Source organism: Coptis chinensis, chromosome 4 (genome assembly GCF_015680905.1).
Source record: "Coptis chinensis isolate HL-2020 chromosome 4, ASM1568090v1, whole genome shotgun sequence".
Lineage (NCBI taxonomy): Eukaryota > Viridiplantae > Streptophyta > Magnoliopsida > Ranunculales > Ranunculaceae > Coptis > Coptis chinensis.
In genome coordinates, this window is record NC_141459.1 from 45,775,818 (window position 1) to 45,801,015 (window position 25,198).

Here is a 25,198-nt window from a genome sequence, read left to right on the forward strand (position 1 = left end):
AATTGCAAAATGTATTTGTGAATCAAAATAACAAATTTGTCATTATAGCCACTTGGAGGAGATGCTTGAATCTTAGAAAGAATAGCATGAAACTTGTTGATATTAGCTTGAATGAGAGTCCAACGGTGTTTCATGCCCATCAAGTTGCGTTCGGTCATTCTTCCTAGATTTGCATGAAATGCATTTAGAATCCTACTCCAAAAATCGTTTGACTTTTGCTCATTTCCTACTACACCATCTTGACTAACTTATAGCCAATTATTGGTAAGAGCAACATCTTCTTCTTGTATCCATGAAGCCCCTCTAGATTTTGTTTTTGGCTCTTCACTAGCCATTATTGTTTTAAGAGTAGAGAGTAGAGAGTAGAGAGTAGAGAAAAAAAGTGAGTGTAAAACTATTGTGTGAGTGTTTCAATTTATAGTGTTAAAAAGATATAGCCATTTTTTGCCCGTTTCTTCATTGAGAGTACGCAGTTTTGGAAAAACCGCGCGATGTTCTCAAAACCGCGCCATAGAAGCCCACTTAGCAGCCCAACCCCATGCGGTATTAGAAAAACCGCACGGTTTTTCAAAAACCGAAAAACCGCGTGAGAAATTTGATACAACACCAAAGCTGGAACCAAATTTTGGCCGATTTGGTATTTGGTTTGGTGTTTTTTTGGTGTTTTCATTAATATGTGATTCTCCTGAAGATGAAAAAACACCAAATTGTTGAAAATTTGGTGTTTGATGCTAGGAAAGTGTCTCTCCTAAAGATACTCTAAGATGTGAGACTTGATGTGGTTAAGAAAAACGATTTTGGAAACCGAGTATTTTAGAGACGGCAGAATAACGGTGAAAAGTTAAATTTCAACTAAATTTGACACACCGAGTATTTTAGTGACGGCAGAATGACGGTGAAAAGTTAAATTTCAACTAAATTTTGGCACAACAATTCAGCTACCAGTCATCAGTGTTTCTGTCTTTGTGACTATGTGAGTTACCATGGGGTCTCGTTACCTAGCTGGGCCTAAAACATGGGCTTTTACGAAAATAGAAAAAAAGAAAACAAAAATAGAAAGTCGGCGGATGACTCTCTATATATTATTATCCCAAAGACCCAAACCCCAGTAGAAAAACAGAGAAATTAGGTCAATCCAAGAGAGAAGAAAGAAGCATGCCGAAGAACAAAGGAAAGGGAGGAAAGAACAGAAAGAGAGGAAAGAACGAAGCAGACGACGAAAAACGTGAGCTAGTCTTCAAAGAAGACGGTCAAGAATATGCCCAAGTCCTCCGTATGTTAGGTAACGGTCGTTGTGAAGCAACCTGTATAGACGGTAACAAACGTCTATGTCATATCCGTGGGAAGATGCATAAGAAAGTATGGATAGCAGCTGGGGATATTATTCTAGTTGGACTCAGAGATTATCAAGATGATAAAGCTGACGTCATCTTGAAATATATGCCCGATGAGGCTAGGCTCTTGAAAGCTTATGGGGAGTTGCCTGATAATACTAGGCTGAATGAAGGGATTACTGGGATTGAAGATGATGATGATGTTGATGCCGATGATTATATTGAGTTTGAAGATGAGGATATTGACAAGATCTAGATTTGTGAGTTGAGATTTTTATTTTATTGTTTGTGTTTCTTTATGTCTGATGAATTAAATATTTTTGTAGATTAGTGTATAAAACACAATTTTAGATCTCAACCGTATGAGAGACTACATATATCATCAATCTCCAGTTGGTACCCTATTGTGCTAGACTGTTAGTTTGTTGTGGTTTATGAGTTTGCAGGAGTTTGGACATTGTCGTCCAGACTTCAGTTGAGTAGATCCACAAACACAAGTAGTTGAGTAAAACAGCACTGGGAAGAGTGATGCATGTGGTTTGGTTTTGCTTTATATGATCTACTCAACTGTACTGGAAGTGGCATGGTACCGTTGTTTGTTTTAGAGTTTGGAAAAACGAAAATACACGACTATTTGTTTGCATAATTATGTTTGGGTCAACACAATATTGTGGAAGTTATCCAAACAAACTCTTTCCAATTCAATATTGAGTTAACAGCTTTCTCTTTTCCATGGAACTTAAAAATTCATCATATTATCGGATTTATTTGTCTGTATACTTTTCATTCTTGCTCAGAGATGGATTCAATGTCTATAGATTTTATTCGTGCCGTATACACACAACAAAATAACCTCGCATAGTATGACAAAGTGTATTATGTAATCTTTTGCTTTTGTTGTATAGGTAGTGGTGTTCCTATTGGTTGTCTTATGGGTACATAAGTGTGCTGTGAGCTGTATTGGTGGCGGGGTAGCTTATTGTTTTTTAATAATATGATTGTAAACTGTAAACTCCCTATAGGTAGCATGTAAGAATTCTATAGTTTGCATGCTAAATTGCTAAGTTTTGATAATGTAAAAAGTGTTGTAAATAGATGAAAGGTAATTGTGGTGAAAGTGCGCATTGCACATACATCAACCATGGAGTTGGTTGCAGGTGGATATTATGGAGAAATATGTCAAAAGTCTTTGTTGGAATCAAAAACTTTATTATTATGAAACAAGAGCCTGCTCATAGAATGGGATGGAAGTTTAGCCGGACTGATGAGTTGGTCTCTAGGTGGACAGAAAAGAAAATGGGTGTACATTCTTCAATAATACAAAGACCTCTCCAACATGAGATAGAGACATAGAGTGAACTACAAAACCTTTTTAAAAATCCACCTTAGTATTGTACCTTTCAAAAAAGAAAAAAGTACAGAAGGTGAACATGTATTAGGAAATGCGACTCTGGAAAAGTTTAGACAGCATGTATTATAGGATTTGATTACCTTTATTGTCTTGTATCACAATTTAGACAGAATTGAGACTAGAGAATTGCAAGTTTTTATCATTCAACTAATGAATTTTCATTGAATCGTTGATGCAGGTCTGTCTACATGCACAAACAGATCAAGGGGAGATAATTCCATTGGATCATTATATTATCAAAGATTTACCAGCTTGTATCTTTACCAGATTGGTACTCTTATATGTATTACAGATTACAATTGCACCTGAGTATGTTTATTTTATTCCCAGACGAGGATGATTATTGTCTGTAGTGAGGTAAAAAAGACTTAGTATGAAAGATTATTGCATTCATGAGCAAATGCAGGATTTACAGAATAATCCCTTCTGTCTCAATGTTTTTGGTTTGCCCTAATAACTAATGGAGGAAAAAGTTAGTGTTGAATTGAACATAGTAAAAAAGACTAAAAAGAGTGTTGAATTGAACATAGTAAAAGAGCGAGAACCTGGGGATATATTCTGCCCGAGAAATCTTACTTAAATAACATTCATTGTTATAATTCAATCATTTCAACCCTTGTCGTTGCAGTAAAGTTATTCCAGGTCGTGCAACAGTTTTTAGAGGTTACTGAATGTCAGTTCTTCAACTTTCAGTGACAGGAAGTCTGATGATGTTATTTTGCCGAGGACTCCCACTTCCTGGATGTCTTTTGTACCAGATCTCTGAAAGTTGTTTCTCATGGGAGTGTTCGTTCTAAATACAGCCCTATAAACAAAACTATATGTGAGAGATGTTACAGGTTTTTCAACCGAATTACAAACTCCATAGACGCAGAGTTGGGTCTTTTTCACTCCAAATGTCATCTCCTTGTTGAAGCTCTTTTGGCCGTGTGCGACTCTCTAGCTTTGCACTTGGAAACCACATAACTTCGAAATTCTATGGAAGCTTACCAACTTCCAGAACAAGAACAACTGTAATCGAATGGCATACCACCAATTTCTTGCAATTGCTCTCTTTCAAGCCAATACCACTGCCAAACATTCATCATCAAATTTATATTTGCAATGTGCTACAAACAAAAAATACAGGAATGCCGGGTGCCCGAGTTCCCCTAGATGCTAAACTATGGGCTACAAGATTTAAACTCCCTCGAGTTCTAATTCTAGACCTCGATGTCACGTTTTTAACATGTGTCTCGTGATGAGAACGATGTTTAACTACAAGACATGAACTAGTTAATTGGAGACTGCTAATTTGAAGTGGTAAGGTAGTTTAATTGGGTACTCACGGAATTGCATTGGGCAATCCCCTAAAAAAAAATATTACAAGTTTGCCATATTACAAATTTGCCATGAAAGCCGAGGCCCAATAACCAATTCAACTGGTCTCGCCATATTGAAACACCGTGTACATTCAAATGGTCCCCCCATACATTCAAATGATATTCACATGTCGTTCCAGTGTACACGCAAGCGATCCTACAAAGTCGTTTGAGAATTGGCTCTCGGGTTTCTCCATGGAGCAGTCTGCATAAGTCGTTTGAGTATACACTCAAACGGTACACCCATATCATTTCAGTGCACACAAAAGCGGTCACTTCTTGTCGTTTGAGACAAAGCTCTCGGGTTCTTCCATGGAACGGTCTGATCATGTCGTTTGTGTGTAGATGAAAGCGGTACCGCTGGGTCGTTCGGGGGCCTCTATGGGGCGACATGGTAGAGTCGTTTGGACTAAAATGATTGAGAAGTTCCAAACCAAGGAAATTCCTGATTAACCAATGATTAGCCCGATTAATCAATGAAAATTGATTACATAAACACTAATTACACTTTTCTTATACATAAACACCGAACATTTTTCTTATAATACAAATCATTAATCGAGCATAATTGTACAATAATTTATTTAAACAATAATCTGCAAAATTGAATTAGTAATGATCAATGATCAACACACCCCAATTGAATTAGCAAAATTGAAATCCAATTTAAAAAATTGGGTTAGGAACAGCACAATTAGTTGCACCAATATAATTACATACACTATTTATCTGTTATGACATAGTATCTATATGATCAAGTTAAAACATATAATCAAACATGCCAAAATCTAAAATAATTAATATAATCAAACATGCCAAATCTAAAATAATAATTTGTTTTATATCTAAACTTGTTATTTTCCATTTTCTTTTTTCAATTGTGAATTATAAACTAGTTTAGGGTTTACAAATTTCGTACCAACATAAAAAAAATTTAATTTCAAACATATTTCACTTAATTATCCAAATCTAAAATAATAATTTGTTTTATATCTAAACTTGTTATTTTCTATATTTTTTTTCAATTGTGAATCATAAACTAGTTTGGGGTTTGGGGTTTGGGGTTTAAAATTTTTGTACCAACATATTTCACTCAATTATTCAAAATAATAAGTTATTTTATATCTAAACTTGTTATTTTCTATTTTCTTTTTTCAATTGTGAATTATAAACTAGTTTGGGGGGTTTAGGGTTTACAAATTTTGTACCAACATAATTTTTTTTTTTTTAATTTCAAACATATTTCATTCAATTATCCAAATCTAAAATAATAATTTGTTTTATATCTAAATTTGTTATTTTCTAATTTTTTTGTCAATTGTGAATCATAAACTAGTTTGGGGTTTAGGGTTTAGGGTTGAAGGTGAAGAACAACCAATAGAAAGTGAAGAAGTGGCAAAAAAATGTTGAAAGTCAAGAAGTTGTAATAGAAAATGAAGAAATAGAATATTCGACTAATCGAGCAAATGAAATGCCGAGAAATCGTCGACGACAAAAACAACAAAACCTAAATAATGAGGTAATGATAATCTATAAAACTATAGTTTTACCTACTATTAACTAGTTATGCTATGAATAAGTAAAACTAAATGCTATTTTACGCTATGATCAAAGATTCTACTCTCGATTACTGATAATACATAAAATGAATAGTTTACTCACGAATAAATGATAAAATTTGAACACAAGTAAAACTAAAACTAATTTTGTGTGTGTTATCAAAGATTTCTACTCTCGAATCTATCGAAATAGAGTGGAGTAAAAGATTCGTTCCACTCCTAGTTCTTTAAAATTCAATGTTTTCTAATATTATCAATCCTAGCCAAAGTTAATGAGAGTAATGGTGGGAAACACACCTTTGGGTTCTACTTTCTCTTGTGCTAACTACTGTAAGGAAAGTTGGATGGCTTGTAAAATCTGTTGTTGAGATTGCATAAAGGTATCGAAACAATCCGGTTGTGGAGGAGTAGTTGTTACAGGTTGTGTGACAAGAACTATGTCACGTTGATTATTAATGGGTGGGTTTTGATAGTTATTATTATTAACCAGAACGATACATCTATTAGCATTATAATTATTATTGTTATAATTATTATAATTACCCTGACCTTGTCCTTGACCTTGTCGTGGTGGAGCTTGGTTATAATTATTTGCTTGCCTAACATTTTGGTTATTAAACTTTGTAGGTTGTTGATTATTTCTCCAACCGAAGTTGGGGTTTTGTCGCCAAGCTGCGTTAGGTTCGCTATTAATAGAACAAATATTATCTTGTTGTGATTGTTGTTGTTCATAGGCGAGAGGACAATAGGAGTCGGGATGCTCTGGACTCAAACAGAAATTACATGGATTAGAGTTAGCATTTATGATAGGGATAGGCTTTTGTTGAACAGAAATAGCCTATACCTTTTTAGTGAGAGATTCGATTAAATTTTTTAGTTCAGGATCGAGTTTCATCTCAAACATACCGGCGGCCTTAACTGTTGTAGAAGAACTAGCTTTACGGGAGATATCGTCACTACCCCCAAATTATTATTATTACGATTTGTTTGATCTTCTAAAAATTTATAAGCCTCTGAGGCTCCCTTACTGAGGAAACTACCCCCATTCATTATGCCAAGGACTTCTTTATGGTGGTGTAAACGTCTTTTGAAAAAGGCACGAACTAACGTGTCTTTCGTGAGGTTATGATGTGGACACTTTATAAGAAGATCGGTGAAACGATTCCAAGCCTCTGAAAATGATTCATGAGGATTATGTCGAAAGAAATGAATCTTGGAAAGCATTTCATCGGTCTTCAGTGGTGGGTAAAAGTGTTCCATAAATAGTTGAGCAAGTTTAGCCCACGAGTCCACAGAATTAGGCGCTTGGGCAGTCAACCAAGACGCCGCCTTTTATCGGCTAAGGTGAAAGAAAACACCCTCAGTTTAATTTGTTCAGCACCAACCGTAAGATGGTAGAATGTAGTAAGGACTTGGTCAATCCTACGCATGTGCTGATAAGGTTTTTCATGGTCTAACCCATGAAAAATGGGTAACAAATTAAATATATTTGGGGGGATTCGGAAATCCCCCACTAGGTCTGATAGAACGATGCAAGATTTCGGGCTATCGTTCAAGGCTTTGTAAAAGTCAGAGAGAGGAGACTTTCTTTCTTCAGCCATTATTTCAGGTGTGGTGTGTGGTATATTAGCTAGAGGTGTAGTGAGTGATATACTAGAAAGGCGTGTTTGTTGACGTTGCCAGTTGATTACGTTAGGCGTTGTTCTTCGGCCTGACCTTAATCTCATGCAAGACTAAGACCAATCTTAACAAAACACGACAACCCCCCAAACAATCCTGATATACTAGTATAAACCTCTAACTGGAGATGCGAGGTGTGGAAGAAAGGAGTACCTGAATGCCTCCTTGCTTCACTTATAAATAGCGTCTTGTTTACGCGAGCTTAGTGTATATAACAAGTTAGAACACTGAAAACCTTGAAGAAATGGAAGTTTGAAACAAACCTGTGGAAATCGGGCAGTTTCATCAGAGGGCGCGGGTCGCACTCAGAATAGGCCTAGGTAGGGCGCGGGTCACGCTTAGGTCAAACTAGAGCTCCAAGCGCTTCAAATACGGGCCGAACTTTGCCTTGGAAGCGGCGCGGCCGGTGGCGCCGTAAAACTCGAGTTCCAGCGCCAAGCCACTGCTTCAAGCTTTGCCTTGGCAAGGTGCGGGTCGCTTCGTAAAAATTGAGTTCCAGCGTTTAGCGCGGGTGGCGCCAATTTAGCTTTGCCTAGTATGCTGGTCGCTTCATGTAATTCTGCGAGGAAAATTTCAGTGTTGAAACGGACAACCACAGTTAGAATCAAACAAGGGTGGGTGGGTTATGGGACTTTGGAAGACTAACAATTCTAAAGAAAACAATACTAAAGGGAACTAAGATGGCAGCGGCGCCATTTGATAATACGTAAAATGAATAGTTTACTCACGAATAAATGATGAAATTCAAACGCAAGTAGAACTAAAACTAATTTCGTGTGTGTTATCAAAGATTTCTACTCTTGAATCTATCGAAATAGAGTGGAGTAAAAGATTCGTTCCACCCTTAGTTCTTTAGCATTCAATGTTTTCTAATATTATCAATCATAGCCAAAGTTAATGAGAGTAATGGTGGGAAATTATACTACGATGTGAATTCAAATAACAAGATACATTAATTCAAACTACAGAATTTCTAAATTGACTATATGATAAGGAATTAGGGGGGATTGATTCCACCTTAACTCGACTTAATCAACTAACAAAAATTCGTCATGATCCAAATTTCAATGCTTTCGGATATCAAAATGGTATTTCTAATCCCTAATTATACATGACAATCTCTACCAATTAATAACTAGCATGTGAAGCAACCAAACCCATTCTCATGGTAAACTAATTACTTTCTAGAATTGAATAAATTATCACGACGATTTCTAAGTTAACAAAGATCTAGCTTCATCAAGGCTTTTTCAACCCCCTCTAATGGAGGGTTAGCCTAGAATCATTATGCTATCATTTCCAATCGAATTGAACAAGACATAATATAAAGATTCTAACTTTATTAATATAAAGATTCTAATCAATAATTCAAAACTAAACTAATAACTATGAAATGATTAACAACTAAGATATGAATTTAAATCTAAGTAATTTAATAAATCAAAATCGAAATTATGAAGAACTAACTATTTTTATTAATGTAATAAAGGAATAACAATGATTCAATAATATAAATTAAAATAAGGTATGGAAACTAATTAATTGAAGAAAACTAGATCTATAACTATGCTCTAATGGCTCTTGCTACCTAACCTAATTATTTCTTAAGAGCTAAGTCTTGTGTGTTGAAATGGAGGAGACCAGATCCACATTTTCGTGCATGGGCTGAGGAGCCATATTTTGGGCAGGAAAATCGAGCCCAAAACCCAATTTCTTCAGTCCACATAGCTCTTTTCAGCTGGCTTTGACTTCAATAGACTTTTCGTCTACTTCTGCTCCTCTGATTAGGTCAAGGTTTGGACCATTAGAAAGCTCTTTCCGATTCGGTCGTTTTAACATAAGGTAGGACCAATTCCAAGGCTTGAGTCCAAAGATACGGTCTTCAAAAGTTCTGACTGACTTTTGTGTGCTGTTTCTGCCCGCGTTAACTTTGACTTTTCAATTTTTGACCAGGCTTAACAAAGGTTTTTTCTCCTTGAATCTTGGCCTTTAATCACAGAACTTCTTAGCAACCAACCCTTGCTCCTTTATCTCGCCAAAGTGGCACATTTCTGCACATAATTGACTTCAATGCCTGAAATACATAAAAACACGTAATCAGCATTAACTCTTATTTATTACTCGCATAATTAGTCTAAAAGTATTATTGTTAAGGGGTTAAAACTACAGTTTTGGGCTTTTATCAATTACCATGAAATATGTGAAGTAGAGAATTTGTTCCACTCCTAGCTTGTTTAAACGTAAGTTTCCCTAATTCTAACAATTCTAACAAAACTGATGAGAGTAATGTATTTAATTATACTAATAAGGTGATTGTAATTGTGATAACTAGATTATACTATGGCAAATTTATACTAAGATGTGAATATGGATAAGGGATTAGGGGGATTTTAATCTACTTAGATAAATTTCTAATATGCTGGTGTAGATTATTGCAATCCTAACCAATAAAGATTAAATGTTTGATCCCTAATTACTCATGACAATCTTTGTCAACTAATAATTAGCATGTGAGGAAGTTCAACCCATTTTCATGGCGAATCAACTAACCTACTAGAGTGAAACTCTTAAAAAGCAATAATCCTAACTAACACATCAAGTTTTCATCAAGCTTCATCAAACCCCTCTAATGGAGGTTTAGCTAGAATCATTAGACTATCATTAATATATAAATAAAAAGAAGACATAATGAAGAACAATAACTTTGGATTTTATTAATCTAATGGAATAATGAAGAACAAACAATTAACTTAAAACTAATGAAAGAGCTATATGAATTAAAACCTAGGTTGAATTATTTTAAAAACTAAAACTAATTATTCTAGGGTGCTAACTAAGTTCTTTGAGAGTTATGCCTTTAGCTAGTCCTCTTTATATAAGAGAGGGCTAGGTTTACAATTTTGTGCATGGGCTTTGGAGCCATATTTTGGGCCCTTAAATCAAGCCCAAAACCTAATTATTTAAGTCCAAAAAGGGTTTCTATGCTGGAAATTACTGCAACAGACCAAAAATGAAGTTCTAACTAATCTCGTTTCACTGAGTGCGATTGCATTGACCATATGCAACAAGGCCTTAAACCACTAAGAATTCCCTAGTGGACAAGTTATAGTCTTGTGAGAGTTTTCCAGGGAAGGTACTCACAAACTTCATCTATACTACAACGACTAAGAAATAAAATTATTGTTTCCTACTTTATTATCAGATATCTATACATCTCACTAGCAATGAATACATAATAATCAAGTCGAAATCTAAGCTAATACGTGCATAATAATCAATCATCTACGGATAAACATATATATAATGAACTATGCTATGAAATGCAATAACAGGTCCGTTTCTAAAACTTTGGAATAACGTCATTAAGTAGGTCCTCACATATATGTCAAGACAAAAACACTCTGATTTTTCCACTCAAGTTTCACTCACTCCAGTGCGTAGTGGGCACACTTTACCTTACAATCTTAATGACACACAAGGAAGCCGAAGTCGATCAAACACATCTGCCACTTACTATCACACTAACCTATTCCTAATTGAGCTAGAGGTCTTTATTAGGTGTTGCAGGGATTAGGTGATGGTTTAAGAATGAAGGAAATGAATATTCAAAAAGACAAGTCTGAGATAATAGAGTTTTCATATTATGTAACTAGATAAAACCTTGTTCTTATTTTGCTTCTACACTTTGTTTCCATCCCTAGCCATTTTTTTTTTTCTTTTTCTTTTGGCTTTTGACTCATTTGATTCTATTTTTGGAGTTCTAACTTTTTATTTTATTTATTTATTTTCTTTAATTTGGATGAAAACTTTCTTTTCTTATTTGAAGCAACTAACAAATTCTTGGTTTCACAGGTCTTTCTCTTTTCTATTCTTCATTTCATCTCTATTCTCAAACTCATTCAAAAATGGGTAGGCTGATTTTTATTTTTATTTTGTTTTGTAAAAGGGTAAAAGATTTGCGGTTTATGAAAGGCTAAAAAAAGGCTTAGATGGGCGACTAGCGGAAAATAATTTCATAAGGTTTGAATTTCTGGCTATATCGATCCAAAAAGGGCCTAAATTCTCCCTTAGGATATGGTATAGTGATCAAGTAAGTGGACGTGTGATTTCTCTATTCGGAATTTACTTCTCCCTTGTGTCATTTCTCAAATATTTCACTCATATAAGGCTTTAGGCTATATTCTCACTGGATTTGTAGAATAAGTACTATAGCCTAGATTTTAGAAACTTACTGCCAAACAATCATAGATACTCATGCAATATATTTATAGAAAGATGCAATGATTATTACCTACATATTAACCTAAATTTCTAAAAACTATTCTAATATAAGAGCTAACGTGAAATATCTAGACTATTATCACCATAGAGAAAGAAACAATATCAGTATTCCTAAGTGTATAGCATAAACTTTTTATTTATATTTTTGAATTTTTTACTATAAAACAAGTGCATATTATACATGTATTATATCCTAATATGTGCCTTAAATTACGTATGTTTCTATGCCACCCACAAACAAGAACATGCTTTGTCCTCAAAGTATTAAAATAAGAAGGGTATGAAATACCATGGAAATGCGTGAAAATTGAAGAACACCTGCAAAACAAATTGAGAACATACTAATATAGATAAATAAAAACAGACGCAACTCTATATGAGTTCCACCTGTTATGGGGATAATTAGGATTAAATTGCTTGGGACATAAGCAGACACTAACAAAAAGTAAAACTTACATCATATCCAGCATTTAAACGTTGTTCTCTTCTTCTATAAAGAATTGAGGTTCCTTGGCATCTTGCCACGCCATGATAATTTGTCAGGCCTCACGCCATTTATCATCTACAATCGCTAACTGGTTAAGCGCCACTTGGTCGATCGGATGGGGTGTAAGGGGCAACCCAATTAGGTTGTAGCCTCCACCCCGGCCAAGTCATTGCACGGAAAGAACGTATAATGCAGTTGGTGGGTCTCACAATGTCAACCCCAACCCAATCCGTAAAACGGGTACAAAACTCCGGAAAGAAACATAACATGATACAACAAACTAAGACAGGCATAAGAAGATACTTATGCCTCATACTATAGGCTCATGCTAAACTAGAAACTAAGGTATGGGGAAGGTCATAGAGCATACGTCCCTCAGCTAGAGCAAGGAAAACATCACAAGTGGCGTCGTTCGCAGAAGAAAAACGTCATTCCCCTAGTATGTTTAGCATGATAAAAAACATCACCGTGCCCATGTTAAGGGACAAGCTACCAAGGGCTACATTATATTGCCTTTGGTCCTCTACACAGAAAATTCCTGCCCCATAGGTCTCATGTAAAAACTCATAGTTATAGGCATAGAAATTATCAACCAAATAGCCCCATGAGTCTTGAATTTTAGCAGGCATAGAAAGCCAAATAACAAATGCCAATAAGAACTTGGTTATATCCATTGTTTCATCCTCAATGGTGACGGAGAACACTTGTTCTCTATCCGTGCGATAAAAAAACTTACAATGGTCATAGAAATACGAAGTAAGCGCAGGAGAATAAAGTTCATCAGAGCTTACCATTAGAGGCTGCCATCTCGCCTTTATAATCAAGTCGCGGAACCAAGACCCATAGGTGTCGTTCGCAAACAAATCTTTGAAAGACTGCTCCGGTATGATCCGAGGAGACTTCATATCAAACAAACACACTCTAGAACTACTGTAAACAACCTCGGAAAAGCCTACAAAAAATCAGAACTGGAAGTGGCTGTGGAGGTTAAGGTGCGGGCGCGCTCAAGATTGCTGTAGAAGGGCGCGAGCACGCTCTTGCTTGACGAGAGTTCCAGTGTTTTGAGGGCGGGCACGCTTAAACTTGATTGTGGAAGGGCGTGGGCGCGCTCTTGCTTTACGAGAGTTCTAGTGTTTTGGGGGCGTGCAAGCTCTGAGTATAGGCACAACAAGGGGAGTGCGCGCTCCGTGTATGTGAAGTGTTATGAAGTGAAAATCAAAGGTAAAGTGAGAGGTGCAAAGTGAGAGGTGTGATGTTAAGTTGAGAGTGAACCCTGTATTTATAGAGGACTAGTTTCTAAGGTCCACAAGTTTCCCAACTAGTTAAGGCAACATGATGGAAAAAGACATTTCTAAATCCAAAATAGAAACAGACAAAAGGCATACTCCAAAACCAAACCAATAGCTTTTTGGCCGGAATTAAAATAGCAATCATCTAATTACGACTCCTTGAGGTTGCACCAAACAACACTAGCTAATTCTAGCGACACCAATTTAGCAGCATACTCACATAAATGCATCATTATCAAGCAGCAATAATATTTTGACAAAAATACGTGGATATGATTAGAGGCATTGCTAAATAAATAAATCCACCCCCAAACAAGTTGGAAGGGTGGGATTCACGATACAAAACATAGCACATGCCGGAAACTAAAACAACTTCAAATTAAAAAAATAACAAATACGAATTCAAATATTAACTACTTAACTAAATAATTCGGAAACAAAATTTACTAAAAACAGGAAAAATAGTCTTAACACAACAATAATATAATAAAGCTAGCCACGAGACGAGGATGGGCCAGAGTCATCCGTCCTGCGTCGACGACGCTCATGCCTCACAGAGTTATCAGAAGAAGAACCCTCATAAGGTGGCAAGCGTCGTAGAACTTCTACTTGGAATCGGCGTTGTTGCTCCATAAATGCATTCATGGCTTCCCAACGCCATCCTCACGCTGGACGAAAGTCTCCATGTTAGCCTGGAGATCCTGGTGACTATCACTGATCTTCTCAAAATTCTCATGAATTGTAACCTGCCTAGTCCGAAGATCCTCACAAATGGTATTAAGAGAACGCATGCCACGATGCAGTAAGGAGGCACGGGCTTCATCCATAGTAGCCTTTTCCCAAACTCCGGCATCAAAACACAACGTCTCGTCCTCATCCGATTCCGTCTCAACATCCCTATCCTCAGGTAACTTCACTTCCTCTGAATACATTCCTTTTAAATCCGTGGATTTGCATGCAACTTCAAGTTAATTTGACATTTTTTTACCCCAAATGACATGGTCAAGTCGTTTAGGCTTCAACCTAAGCGGTCTGAATGGGTCGTTTGAGATCCCAAACGATACACTGAGGTCGTTTGAACTTTGAACCAAGCGGTATGGTGGCGCCGTTTGAGACAGAGCTCTCGGGTTGTTTCATGGAATTAACGATCTACATAGGTCGTTTGGACAGTCTCCAGACCAACATGGCTGGGTCGTTTGGGAACTTAAAGGGACGACATGGCTAGGTTGTTTGGACAAAAAGAATTTAGAATTTCATTTTGTTTTTACAACACTTTCATATCCCAAACACAAACAAATTCCACTTTCAAAACATCAAATTCATATCCCAAACACAAACAAATTCCACTTTCAAAACATCAAATTCATATACTAAACATCCAAATTCATTTACACTTTCAAATTCATTTCAAAACATCAAATTCCACTTCAAAACATCAAATTCATTTCCACATCCACTTTCATTTCCAATATATCAAATTCCACATCAAATTCAATTCCAATACATCAAGTTCCACTTCAAAATATATCAAATTGAAAAATACATCAATTACATCAAAATAGGAAGGCGCGTTCAAAAATTAACTTCGACTATTGTAACGCCCACCATTGTACTTGCACCTAGTCAAGTTGTACGCCTCCTGGAACTCGGACCTTACTTCCTCAGGAATATTATTCCTACCCAATTGCATACCTCTATCTAGTAAGTGACTCGTTTTATCGATGACATTGTTCTGTCGAAATAAGAATGCAAAACAATTATTAATTACCGTTTTAAAAGAGCGTAAGCAAAACACAATTAGAAAATCGCAATACTCACAATCGGTGCATAAGTGGGAAGCGTATGTAGGGAGAAATGGATAGGAAGCCGCTTAGGATTTACCAATCGAATGTGAGAATGCCTCACAAACTACTCCATGTAGTTTGGATGACACTCCCATAGATAAGTACAGATGGGTCCTTGACTGTTGGGTTGGATCACGTGATTCTGCCATGACTCCCAATATACAGACCCACCAGTTGTCCATATCCATCTCACATCATACTCGAGTCCGGCTATAGTCCTGGTCGTCCAATTTGGCATTAGAGGAGCTGCGGGTATAAACTACACATGAGCCAACTGATGCACGACCCTTGCAACAGTGTAAACCTCCACAATGTCAAAAAAGCATATCACTCCCTCAAAAAAGGCAATGTCACCAACTGGGCGTATAGCTCTGACATTATCGTATGGACGCCAATTAACCTTAAACATAATAAAATGTGTCATTAATCACATACTCCAATTATCAATTACTAAAAAAAATAGAAACAAATTGAAATACTTACATTGAACACCGTCATATCATCAAGTATCGCTTGATAATACTGCAATGCATGTCATGTGTCCTCATAGTGCAGAGCGGTAACTGTGTGTCTAAGAACACGCGACTCAGACAACTTATACTCCAAGTTTGGAATTGGCCTGAATAACGGAAAATACTCATAGATCCACGCCTAGATATATACACACACAGTTAACATACTAATAGAATAATATAATTAACATTAAAAAGAATTCGCAAAATACTTAAGTTTTACCTATCGAAGAGTCAGGAAGCCTGAAACACCTTTCACCTTCACACACGTGGCAGTCCAAGTCCTCTATACAAAAAGGCCAAAATTGCTGCACCCTACGCATAGTCTCTGATCTCACTAAATTTCAGCAACAACCTTAAATAATAAATAGGCACTCAAATCCCAGACTTGTCGGTGAAGAGGGTACATCCAAAGAAAAATAGTAGATAAGTTTTTACAGCCCGCTGTACCTTCGTCAAAGTCGACATTTTCCTCTTTGCCTTCCCATCTTTATCCTTGTCGTGGACCTTCCCAGCAAACTGGCTCCGTAGGAATTCTAGCATTACATTTGAAATGAACCGGTTTGCGTCCATCTCCACCTTAATAAGAGGCAACGAGATACCCAGAGCATGGTGTAGGAGATTCTCCAATTGTTCACGGCTCAACTCTGTTTTCCCTCGCACTGCTCTACCTCTAATCGCGACGCCTAGGATTTGGGAAACATCATCCAAAGTCACAGTCATCTCCCCAAATGGCATATGGAAGGTGTTGGCCTCTAGATGCCACCTCTCCACAAACACGGAGACTAATGACGGATCATGATGCTTATAATACCCAAATAGGAAATCATAAAACCCAGTCCTCTTAAGCTCTCTTTCAAATTTGGGAGAGTTTTTGAACTCGTTCATGACATCCCATTGACTTAACTTAGATAGATGCGGAACACACTTCAACACTCTGCGCTCCGGCTGAAACAACAAAGACTCAATGAGGAGAAGCAAAAGGTTTTGTAAAGTCAAAGGAAAATCAAGATACTAAGTCTATGATAATACATTCTTTTCCTAAACATCACGAGCCACATGCACCATATAGTCATATAGAAGCTCTGACTCAGTAGGGCCACCACCATATGCACGTCGTGCAGTGTGTACTCTAAATCATCTTTAGATTTTCTCACATAATCTCCCACTGGAGGTGCTTCGACTTCCACCAGTGCTTCAACTTCCATCAATTATTCCAAATCCTCATCATCGTCATCCTCTTCATCACCCTCCTCATCACCAAACTCTTTCCCATCATCTCCATTCTCACCATCATCATCCCCATCACTCTTTCCACGATCTATTGCTACATTTACATCTACATCTAAATCTTTATCTACATCATCTAAATCTTTATTTACATCTAAATCTTCGGCATTAATATCATCCTCACTCTCAATTTCACTATCACTCTCAGTATCTACATTACTCGGAACAACCTCTTTGTGGTCCCCTCTACGCACTGAGGCCAAGGTGCCTGCTCCCCTGCTCCCCTTCTTCTCTTTTTCTCTCCTTCTACATTACCTATATTAGTAGGATAAACATCATCCACTTTTCTATCGCCTCTACGGATTGAAGCCGATGTATTTGACCTCCTAACTTTCTTCTTCTCAGGCTCAGGTGAGTCACTGCGACCTGAAGAGGAACCGTCGCCACCAAACAACTTCTGTACATCCTTGAATGTAGATTTAGCTACATTCTTGACATTCTTTGATCGAGGACCCATTGCTACAAAGAAAAATAAAACAAATATTAGTAATTATAATAAGTTTAATCAAATCTAAATCATATTATGATTTTTAATACTACTATTACAGTTCCAAAACTTCCAAAACTTCCAACAAGGATTACTTCGCAACGAAACAAATGCCATAATTGATATACCACTAAGATTATTAAAAGAAAAATCAAACACCATTAAATTCAAACAATTTCCAATAGATAATAGAATTGAACTAAAACTAACCAACAAACTCTAGTATTAAACCACAAATTGCATTACTACTCAAATTAAGCTTCCATATATTTTTTCTACATTTTCAGCTAAATTACAATGATTTATACATTTCGAGCTAAATTACAATTCTTTCGACATTACAAGTGCCACAAAACACAATTATATAAACACTCTAAGACGAATAGTTGAATAACACAAACACTCAAACACTACAATCACTACAAACACTCAACTCTATGTCTAATTGATTTCAACATGTACTCAATGCAATCTACCCATAAACATTCTAAATGAAATTGAATAAAATGAATTAAAATGAATAGAATAGATAGAAAACAAACCTGTAGTATTTGGTATTTGATGAGAGCACAAGAGAGAAAACTTCACTTTCTTAACAATGGCGGTTGCCCAAACTCAAATTAGATGAGAGCAGACGAGTGTTTTTAACAATGGCGCTTTCTTAACAATAGTTCACTTTCTTAACAACAATGGCGGTTGCCCAAACTCGAAATGTGTTTGGTTCCTATATCTCGAATGTTTTTTTGGTGAGTGTGCGAGAGAGATGATACCGGTTAGAACGGTGAGAAAAAGTTGTTCCCGATATATTCGTTTTAGGTGGGGGGCGTGTTGGGCTTTGGTTTGGACTTCGTTGTTGGGCTTGGGCTGGAGGCTGCCCATTCTAATTTAGTGGTTGCCCAATACAAGACCCTTTGAAGTTTGGAGTTTAGATAAAACAACTGAATGTGCCTGGTGGCAATGTGGCACTCGTGCGTTGAGCCAAGTTAAAAACAGAATAAATAATTAGCTTATTAATTACGACACAAAATAAGGCAGACCCTAATAGTACAATAGGGAGTGACTCTCTATTCTAGGATAGATCAGGGAAAAAGTAACTCTCAAAACTAGTTTTATTTTTAATCACTCACAAGGACCGAGTAAATGAAAGGTCAAGTATACCCTTGATGCGAAATTAAAAATGGCTCTGGTAGATGAAATGTCAAGTATACCCCTGTCGCGAAATAATAAACAGTCGGGCCCAACCGAAATGACCTGGTATATATAGTATATACCTCAATATAATGTGTGGTCAGTAAGAAGTATGAATAATTATTGTTTACACCTATTAGAGTATGAACAATCATTGTTTATACATTAACATGAGTTATGAACAATTATTGTTCGTCCCTATAGTGATTGTTCATACCTATTTGGGGGGTATATATCTTAACTTGAACTATGAACAATGATTGTTCATACCTATTTGGGATCATTGTTCATACCTCAACATGAGTATGTATGAGCAATCACTGTTTATATGAACACTCATTATTCATACATACCTATTTGGGTCATTGTTCATACCTCAACATAATGTATGGTCAGTAGGAACACCTATTGGAGTAGGAACAATCACTTTTCATACTTTAACATGAGTTATGAACAATCACTGTTCATAAGTTCATACCTCAACATAATGTATGATCAGTAAGATAACACATATTTGGGGTATGAACAATCATTGTTTATACCTCAACATGAACTATGAACAATCATTGTTCATACAACAACATAAGATATGAACAATCACCAAAACGACCAGAAAGGGTAAATTCAGAAAATATTTATTTCAAATTCGGGCTATTTGTCTTTACGGGTTATTTTCACCTGAAAATTGTATTTAAGAATGATTAAAAAAGCCCCCGCCGGTTCTAGAGTGATTTTCACCGAAAATGGGCCTTGGGACCAATTTCTTGCTAAGAGCATTCCCAATGCAAACAACAATTTTTCACCTCCATGTAGGGCTATTTCCCTTATTTGCTACCTTTATGGTGAAAAGCTGCCAATGGTTGCCCAATGTAGAGGTGACTAAACTTAGGATGGAATGTTTTATTCCGTCTGAATGTAAAAATTGAAAAAACGCAGCAGACGGAATGAAACATCCCGTCTGAAGTTAAAAAAATGAAAAAACATGGCAGGACAGAATGTTTCATTCCATCAAGGAAAAAATACAAAAAAATTAAAGAAAAAAAAACACAGGACACGTAATAAAAGGTTTTGTCCGAAGCGCACAACTCAATAACAATCTCGGTAGCTTATTCTCATTGTCATTGAGTTACAAACTACCCTCTGTACCTAATTATAGAGGAACTAGACTCTAAGCCTAAGAGCATTCCCAATGCAAGTAACTTTTTTTCACCTCCACTTAGGACTATTTTCCCTTTTTGTTATTTTGAAAAATAAGAAAAGGTGATTTTAAACCTGAGACGGAATGTAAAAATAGGAAAAGGGAAAAAAAAATTTGACAAGTCAGTGAAAATTTCAGTAGAATTCACCGACTATGTTTTGGTATTGGAAGGCGAAAAGTCTGGATTTCCTTGCCTTGGGAATGGTCTGATAAAGCGGGAAAATGACTTGTGAGTTGTCACTCTCACTCCAGGTGGCGTAATACGCAGTCTTATACGAGAAACCCATGACTGCTAACTTGCACCGAACAAAAATAATGGAAAGAGTTTACCCTCTTCTTAGTCTTCTCTCAATAGCAGCAATTCTTTACTTAAATTTCGGAGACAAGTTTACATTTCCACTTGTATGGCAACAAAAAATGAGTTTCATCACTACCAATTCCACTCATTTTGTCATTAAAAATGATGGGGTTGAAGATTCAATTGTGTATATTAATGGGTGGAACTCATATTGGTTAATGGAAGAAAGTGTCTGGGAAAATTCTAGGAAAAGGGTGTCTAAGATGTTGAAGAGAGGTGCTGAGATGGGTATGACTGTTTGTAGGACTTGGGCTTTTAGTGATGGGAATGCTCCTAATTCTCTTCAGATTTCACCTGGGGTTTTTGACGAGAGGGTTTTTCAGGTTTGTTTATTTTCATATGCTGAATTGATTGTTTTTGTTCTGTATGAATTGAATTCTCTAGTTTCTTCTCATTTTTTTTTTAAAGTTAAGTAATGTTTTAATGGATTGATAATTTGTCTTTTACATTGTTTGCAACTACCAAGTAGGAGACATATATCTTGTTATATTCCTCTGTAGGGTAGTTGGATAGATTGAGGAATTGGGAAAATATGGATCCACTTGAGTTAAGACATGGCTTTAGAGCTAATGTTAATTAAGCTTGACATTGAGATCTGGTGCAACTTGTTAGCGAATACGATACAAACATCAAGGGATATAATGGTGGCTTATGGTTAGACAAAGGGTGTGTTCTGTTTTAAAGGAAGTTTTGATGAGTTATGGAAACAAATGGAGCCGCCAACCACTTTGCTTCTCTCATGGTTGGTTCAGGTTGTACTTTTGTTTTTATACTATTTCATGTATATTGCAAACCACTGTTGAGGAGGATGCTTGGTTATGGTATTTGACAGATATTTTGGAAATCTTAGCAAGAGAGGGTCTTCGCTATAATGGACACACTTTTGAGTTGATCTTTATTAACAGAACCTAACTTGCTTGCCCAAAAAAATAAGATCTAAATTGACTTTCAATCAGATACCCAATGGAAAAGACTTAGGATTTGAATTTACTAAGATAGGTATAACATTGTTGTAGGAAACATCTGTGTTTGAAGAAATACATGGAAAAAGTTTAACCTTTTTTACGTCTAGTTTTAAAAATTCTAAGTTGCATACACACTGAATCTTGATTGGTGAATGCTTGAACTCGTAACACCTAATAAACCACTTGGTCCTAAAAATTTAGCATCAGCTGACATAATCCCATTATGTGCCCAACTTTGAATACATTAATAAGGGAAAATCCACTCCATTATTTTTAATACTCCCCTTCATAATGGATGTGAAACAGCATTCAAATACATTCCCTAAAACCAGTGTTGTCAAGGCGTGGAAAGTTGTGTGGCTAAGGCTCCATTAGTTTTAACACTACCCTTTGCAACTCTGAATTTGATTTAGTATGCATAGTTGACTGTTCAATTGGCTATACGAAAGTGGGTGATTGAGCATCTGTGCATTACAGACTGTAATAGTTTCTTTCTTCAATTTTTGTTTTGTCCTTTACTTAATTTTTTTTTCTATCTCTTTTCACTTTACAGGGGTTGGATTTTGTGATTGTTGAAGCGAGGAGGCATAAAATAAGATTAGTTCTCAGTCTAGTAAATAATCTAAATGCTTTCGGTGGAAAGGCTCAGTATGTAAGATGGGCACAGGAAGCGGGATTCAACGTGACATCCTCAACTGATTCATTTTTCTCACATCCAACTATAAAAAAATACTACAAGAATTACATTAAGGTACATCTGCTCATTAAGTGTTTCTTAATACTCTATACCTTTAACTACATTATGAAAAGGTAAGACCATTCTGCAATTTGCCTCTTTGGTAATCTTAAGAAGAGGTGATGTGCATAGGCTGCATATATAGCATGAGCTGCAAAAAATAAATAAGACATTAGATACTTGCGAGAAATAACTTACGTGAATAAGTTATTTATAATACTTAATCAATTTAGGGAAGCCATTGTGCAGTATATATGTACACGTTTTTGTTGGTCCAAGTCTGGACATCTATGCTTCCCACCTCTAACCTATATTATCCTGCTCTCCGCAAGGATGCAAATGTGTTGGACCTGGGAGCAACCATTTAATGGGTTAATGCAAACAAGCTTTGTTATGCTGAAACTGACAATCCGTTAATCCTTGCCTTACTTTGGGTGGGTTTATTCTTTCAGACCACTCTGGAATAATGTGACACAAGGACAGGATAGGATTTTTCAGATATTGTTCTTGCATTTTCTGGGTATCTGAAATACGGAAAAATTAACAATTCTGATGATGATTTAGACCACTGTGCTTGTGCGTCACATTCACATATATGGCAAGTACGTCAGGATGGGAGGTGAATGTGCTGGAAAGACAGAAAGTCCATGTGTTCATTACTAAAAATGTAAAAAGACAAAAAGTCACACTGCCAGAAATCACACTACATATGAAACTAATAGTTCTACTCAATCTGATACTGGACTTAATGTCAGTACGATTTCACATTGAACTTGAATTAAAACCTTTAATGAGATTTTCTGCAGCGCAAGGAACTCAATGGTATTTTCTTTTTACACCGCTTAAGACATGTTTATCTTTTTATTAGTTCAACAAGGTGTTATTAGTGCCTTGATTTTTGGTTGTTTATCCCTACACGTTGAAGGCTATTGTAACCAGAAAGAACTCCATCAGTGGAGTCAAATACTCTGAGGAGCCAGCCATTTTTGCTTGGGAACTCATGAACGAGCCCCGCTGCATATCTAGTTCATCTGCACCTTTTCTTCAGGTAAAATATTTGACTAGTACCAGTTTTATTATTAGAGTTTCTTAGTAGTGCTCAGATCTTTATTATATCTCTTGTAAGAAAACTATTGCACTGCAAAAATAGTCATTTGGTTGTTGATGTTTAGTTTAGGCACACTAATCCCTCTACATATGATGTATTTTGTAAACCTTTTTAGCTTAGCTGAGTTCTCTTTGGTATGGGCAAGTTGATGCAAGATCATCGATTTAGCTCCCAAAGTTGATACAAGTTAATATTTCAAAATAATGATATGAGAACTTTCAACTCCCAAAATCTAGGAGTTGGAGGCGTATTGAAGTAGGACCCTTATATTCATGAGGACACGACTAATGAAAGTTTGAGATAACTAGAACTGCAACAGGTTTAACTCTTTCTACCAAAATTAGCTTATTTTAACTTAATAGAAAAAGTAAATTCAGAACTTACTGTATATAGTAAGACATATTGCATTGGTCTAAAAAAAATTAAGATATCCCGAAAACCTAGAACCCCTTTGCAAATTGCTTTCTGTCTGTAATTTTTGGTCACACACGATATGTACTTAACAGATAGACGTTAAACAAATTGCACATTTGTTTAGATTCGTTTTGTGCTTGTCAAGAAATGGATGCCCTTATACATCTATCTTGGATAAACAGACATGGATCACGGAGATGGCTGCATTTATTAAGAGTTTTGATCAGCAACACCTTGTGACGGTTGGGCTTGAAGGATTTTATGGATTAACATCAACTGAAAAATCTTCAGTGAATCCTGGGGAGTGGGCGGCTTCACTTGGATCAGACTTTATCCAGAATTCAGCAGTTGAAGATATTGATTTCGCTTCAGTTCATGCATACCCTGATAGCTGGTTAGTGAATTTATCTTTATTCTGGACTGACATATGATCGGAGGTCCACTGTTTAAATTTAGCCAAACCAGTGGGGTGTCCCATCAACTCGATGGATTTAAATCTTACAATCACTATCTGGAATCACGTAGGTTTGTTCTCCAATTAACTTAGGATAATTTGTAGATTTTAAGTTCTTGTAGCAATGCTCTAGAATTCTCTGCCAAAAGCTGGATGGGTAAAAGAATAATCCTTGATGGTCGGAAGAGAATGCATACGAGTCTAGTTGTCATGGTATTCTTCATTCAAGCTAATTACCCCTTTGCATATGTGCATTCAGTTGTGATGTGGGGATAATAGGATTCTGGTCCTCTTCTCCAAATATGGCCGTCTTAAATTGGGTTATCATCTTGCAGGATTCCACAGGCAGATTTGGATGAAAAGGTCAGCTATCTATCACATTGGGTGGATTCTCATGTGATGGATGGTGAGTATACTCTGAATAAACCAGTTCTGTTTACCGAGGTTGGTTCTTCTCTGCACATAGAGAAACAAGGGCTACAGAATAGAGATCTATTGTTGAAGACAGTATATGATAGAGTATATGAGTCGGCAAAGAAGAGGCAAGCAGGAGCAGGGACTTTGATTTGGCAGTTACTTGTTGAAGGAATGGAACACTATGGTGATCAATATTCTCTTGTAGCGTGGGACCACCCATCTACTTACAAACTGATTATCGAACAATCTTGCAGACTACATCGTGTGTTTGATAAGGACGAAAGAAATAGAAAACTTCGTTTTGAGGATCCTTGCTCTGGGCAGATTTCTTGAGAGAGACATGACTAAGTGAAGGTCTGGCAATGCCATTATCCCATCATTTAAGTGGTAAGGAAAGTAATTGAATGTTCTATCTGATAATATAATTACGGTGGGCTGGAGATTTGTTATTTGAAAGTCAATGAAGGGTGATGAGATTGCATTCAACATGCTTCAACTTCTGAGGGTGTTATCCAAGTTCTTATGTTTTCAACATGTCCGTAACATGTTCTGTGGCTGTTCTACAAGTTTATATGTTGTAAACGTGGAACATAGATAAGTTAGAGAATCCAAGTGCTTGCTTTTGCATGCAAAAAGGAAATTGATGTAATTCTTGTAATTCGTTGTATCATATAGAAAAACAAGTAATTCGTTCTATTAAAAAGAATAAAACATCGCCCGTTACTCAATATTTAGCATCATTTGCCATCGTCAGATGTTCTTTTATTTTATTTTTTATATTTTTTTTGCAGAATTTCAGTTTTAGAATACAGAGTCTAGAATCAT

The 25,198-nt window shown here is 36.4% G+C and overlaps 2 protein-coding genes across 2 annotated transcripts; both read left to right on the top strand.

Annotated features, from left to right (window-relative positions):
• The first annotated feature begins 1,070 nt into the window (after positions 1–1,070).
• LOC147503693 (eukaryotic translation initiation factor 1A-like) lies at positions 1,071–3,165 on the top strand. The gene is made up of 2 exons (XM_086556929.1): positions 1,071–1,594; positions 2,924–3,165. The coding sequence occupies exon 1, from the start codon at positions 1,156–1,158 to the stop codon at positions 1,588–1,590; it is 435 nt and encodes a 144-aa protein (XP_086413055.1). The 5' UTR covers positions 1,071–1,155; the 3' UTR covers positions 1,591–1,594; positions 2,924–3,165.
• Positions 3,166–20,005: 16,840 nt separating this feature from the next.
• LOC147503694 (mannan endo-1,4-beta-mannosidase 6-like) lies at positions 20,006–25,101 on the top strand. Its single transcript, XM_086556930.1, has 5 exons — positions 20,006–20,602; positions 21,798–21,995; positions 22,906–23,028; positions 23,685–23,896; positions 24,292–25,101. The coding sequence occupies exons 1-5, from the start codon at positions 20,207–20,209 to the stop codon at positions 24,704–24,706; spliced, it is 1,344 nt and encodes a 447-aa protein (XP_086413056.1). The 5' UTR covers positions 20,006–20,206; the 3' UTR covers positions 24,707–25,101.
• Positions 25,102–25,198: the final 97 nt, after the last annotated feature.

Excerpts from the sequence above, each read along its gene's own strand:
- LOC147503693 (XM_086556929.1), top strand. The coding sequence starts at position 1,156 with ATGCCGAAGAACAAAGGAAAGGGAGGAAAGAACAGAAAGAGAGGAAAG.
- LOC147503694 (XM_086556930.1), top strand. The coding sequence starts at position 20,207 with ATGACTGCTAACTTGCACCGAACAAAAATAATGGAAAGAGTTTACCCT. Across the intron at positions 21,996-22,905 it reads ACTACAAGAATTACATTAAG|GCTATTGTAACCAGAAAGAA; the intron begins GTACATCTGCTC and ends TACACGTTGAAG. Across the intron at positions 23,029-23,684 it reads CATCTGCACCTTTTCTTCAG|ACATGGATCACGGAGATGGC; the intron begins GTAAAATATTTG and ends TTGGATAAACAG.